At 18.8% G+C, this 3,874-nt stretch overlaps 2 protein-coding genes across 2 annotated transcripts; one reads left to right on the top strand and one right to left on the bottom strand.

Moving 5' to 3' along the window:
* Positions 1–292: 292 nt before the first annotated feature.
* Positions 293–1,467, top strand: PGSY75_1446900 (putative glutaminyl-peptide cyclotransferase; the record flags this gene model as incomplete). The annotated part of the gene is made up of 2 exons (XM_018788155.1): positions 293–1,177; positions 1,264–1,467. 2 exons carry the CDS (start codon positions 293–295, stop codon positions 1,465–1,467), a joined length of 1,089 nt encoding a protein of 362 aa, XP_018639527.1.
* Positions 1,468–2,080: 613 nt separating this feature from the next.
* On the bottom strand, positions 2,081–2,936 carry PGSY75_1446800 (heme detoxification protein; the record flags this gene model as incomplete). Its single annotated transcript, XM_018788154.1, has 3 exons — positions 2,081–2,278; positions 2,427–2,629; positions 2,723–2,936. The coding sequence occupies 3 exons, from the start codon at positions 2,934–2,936 to the stop codon at positions 2,081–2,083; spliced, it is 615 nt and encodes a 204-aa protein (XP_018639526.1).
* Positions 2,937–3,874: the final 938 nt, after the last annotated feature.

The raw sequence follows: 3,874 nt of genomic DNA, 5'->3' as shown, positions 1-3,874 counted from the left end.
CCAAGTTTCCTTTCACATTTTGGAAATAAATATATATATATATATATATATATATATATATATATATATATATATATATATATATTTTAATTCCCCTCACCTCATATATTCAAATGAAAACTTTATGAATAATTTATATAGATATATACATTCATTTGTTTATATATATATTTTTTTTCTCCAAATGTATATTTGTTAAAAAAAAAAAAAAATTCCTACATAGATATATTTTAATAAAGATATATATTTTTATGAATACATATATTTACATTTGCATATATATTTTTTTAAAATGTGTCTTTGTAGGTTTATACGTAAAGCGCTGGTGCTTACCATCGTGATCGTTTTATTAGTAATTATAGCTTCTGTTTTTTTGATACTTCATTTTATTAATGCTGCAAAAGAAGGGAACATATTTCCATATGGCATAGGGATATATACATATAAAGTGCTGAATACATATAATCATATTCATGATCCATCAGTTGGAGAACATATAAAGAATGAAAATGTTATGAATATAAGAAGAGATGATAAACACGTTCCATTTACACAAGGATTATTTTTTTCAAATAATGAAAGTTTAATTGAATCAACTGGATTATATAATGCAAGTTATTTAAGAGAGTTTGATTTATTATCTGGAAAAACTCTAAGATATCATAATTTAGAAAGTAAATATTTTGGAGAAGGTACTACACTAGTTATTGAACCCTCTACATTTAGAAAGTTTTTATTTGTATTAACATATAAAGAAAATAAAATTTTAGTTTTTAATTATGAAACATTCGAATTATATCATACATATAACAATGAACTTGATGGTTATGGATTGACATCTAATGTAGATCCATTACAATCAAAAGATGATTTACAAAAAAATAATTTCCCCTTATATCAAAAATTATGGGCAACATCAGGAGATGAATATTTATATGAATTACATATACCATCCAATTTAAAAGATACAGATAAATTATCTATTCTTACGAAACAAAAAATCAAATGTGCTGGTTTCCATATATATAGAGTTAATGAATTAGAATATCATCATAAGACAAAATCTATTTTTGCAAATATTTTCCTCACTGATTTGATTTTACAAATAGATGTTGACACAGCTACTTGTTTGAAGATCATTAATTTGAAGGGACTAATAGAACATTGTACCAACTATGTAATCATATAAATTAAAATATATATATATTATATATTTATATATATTATATATTTATATATATATTTATTTTTTTATATTTGTAGAAGCATATTAAGAATAAGTTAGAAACCGTATTAAATGGAATTGCCATAAGACCAGAAAGCAGGGAAGATGAATTACCCACCTTGCTAGTAACAGGAAAATTATGGTCCAATATTTTTGAAATAATGTTAGAAAGAAATAAGAGTGCATTTGCTCCCAATGTATTTTTAAAGGAATATTTTAAAACCATAGGTCACAAAATATGAGGTATATAAAAGATCAAAAAGGAACAAACAAAAAAATAAAAAATATATATATGTGACAATATTATATATATATATATATATATATATATAGATATATATTTATATTTATATAATATTTATGTTTGCGTTTGTGTTTGTGTTTGTATTATGGTGTGTAAGATTTTTTTACACATTGTTATAATATATGAGTTATATATTATACATATTTTTGTCAATATTTTAATTTCTTCATCTAACCCGATATATATTATTTATTTTACTATATATCATATTTTTTTTTTTTTTTTTTTTTTTTTTCTGTTTCATTAATATATACTAAGTTATGCTTATATTTTTTATTTTTATATATTATATAATTTATTTATTATTTTAATAGAACAATTATATTACACTTTTATAATATATTATATGTATATATTGTTCATGTTTTAAACCTACCTTATTGAAAAACAACATATGTAATAATTTTTAAGTAAAAAATATTTTTAAAATCAAAAAGGAATATCCTTAATTCTTGCCATAAAAATAAAAATATAAGATTATTAAAATATATAACAAAAATTAAATGAATATACATATATATATATATATATATATATATTTTTTTTTCTTTTTAAAAAATGATGGGCTTATCTACTATATGCACAACGCCATTGTGACACTTCATATTTGGTCTTATAATTTTTGAACCATTTAAATATATTGAATGATTGCAATCTTTAAATTCTCCCTCAATTTTTACTATTAAATCATTATTCAATAAATTTGTTAATTTTTCTGGAGCTTCCCTTTTTTCATTATACATTAACCACTGTAAGGTGTAAAAAAAAAAATATATATATATATATAATAAAATATAAATAAATATATATATATATATATATATATATGTATGTGTGTATATCCCTATGAACATTTATATATTTATTCATGCTTTTCTTTTTTTTATTTTTATTAACCGGTTGGTAAGATGAGCCATATAAATCTCTATAGAGCCAATACTCTTTTGTAACATGATTTAAAACAAATTCTGATAATTTATTTTCATCGTTATATAATTTATTGAAACTTTCTATATTTATTAATTTCATGGCTTCGTTGGAAGGAAAGAATCCAGTATAAGGACCATCGAGAGATAATTCATGTATTAACGAGCTGCCAACTAAATAAATAAATAATTAAATATATACATATATATATATGTATATATCACATCAACATTATGTTTCATATATAATATTTTCCATCCTGTTACCTGTAGGATGATTTAACAAATTAGAGAATATTTTCAATTCATTATGTGAATATATTAAATTAATAATTGTTCTTTTTACAGGTTTATATTCAAAACACCAGTATACTTTTCTATTTATACTTTCTGGGTCGTTGGTCACTTTTTGAGGCTTTCTTAAGCCACCACTACGAGTATATAATCTTTTACTTATTAAATTATAAAATCTATTTTTCATACTGACGAAAAATACATTCTACACATTTATATAAATATATAATATAATACAATACAATACATTATATATATATATATTATTTAGACCAAAAAAAAAAAAAAAAAAAAAAAAAAAAAAAACTGTTTTATGATCAACAAAGGTTATCATTTTCTTTTCTTACGTTTGAGAAAGAATTATTATTAAAATAATAAGTGACTATCATTTTGATATAAAAAGAGTAATAATATATATATATATATTTATTTATTTATATTACATTACTAATTAAAATATGATAAAATCAACAAAAAAAAATACAACCTTCGAATGATTGTTTTCTTTTAATATTTTAATTCTTTTTTTTTTCACTTAATTAAAATATATATATATATATATAATATTGCATAATTGTGTAATTCCCAATTTATAGGAATATTATATGTATGTAGAAATCATTGTTTATAATTATCAAATCTAAAGGTTTATTTATTTATATATATATATATTTTTTTTTTTTTTTTGATTACACCTTAATTTTTGGAGGCTAATCCCTTTAGACATTTTTAAATATTATATTATTCTTATATAATATTTTTTTTATTAATGAAAAAAAAAAAAAAAAAATAATACACTTATATATATAATACAAATTGCATATAAAATTTTATATATATTAAAATTATTTTATTTTCTAGATTTCAAATATTATGCAAAATTTTTAGAAATAACAAAAAAAAATAATACACATATTATATATATATATATATATTAAAGAAATATGCACTTTTTTTTTTTTTTTTTTTTTTTTTTTTTTTTTTTTTTTTTTTTTTTTTTTTTTTTAAGAAATAAAATAAAAGTAATAAAAATATTCTCTACAAAAAAAAAATATATATATATATTATATATATATTTTTTTTTTTTTTTTTATATGATTTTTTTTTTTTTTTTAGTTTTAAAAA

This window comes from Plasmodium gaboni, chromosome 14 (genome assembly GCF_001602025.1).
Source record: "Plasmodium gaboni strain SY75 chromosome 14, whole genome shotgun sequence".
NCBI classification, from domain to species: Eukaryota; Apicomplexa; class Aconoidasida; order Haemosporida; family Plasmodiidae; genus Plasmodium; species Plasmodium gaboni.
The sequence above is the reverse complement of the archived record's forward strand: the minus strand, read 5'-3'. Positions and strand labels throughout refer to the sequence as shown.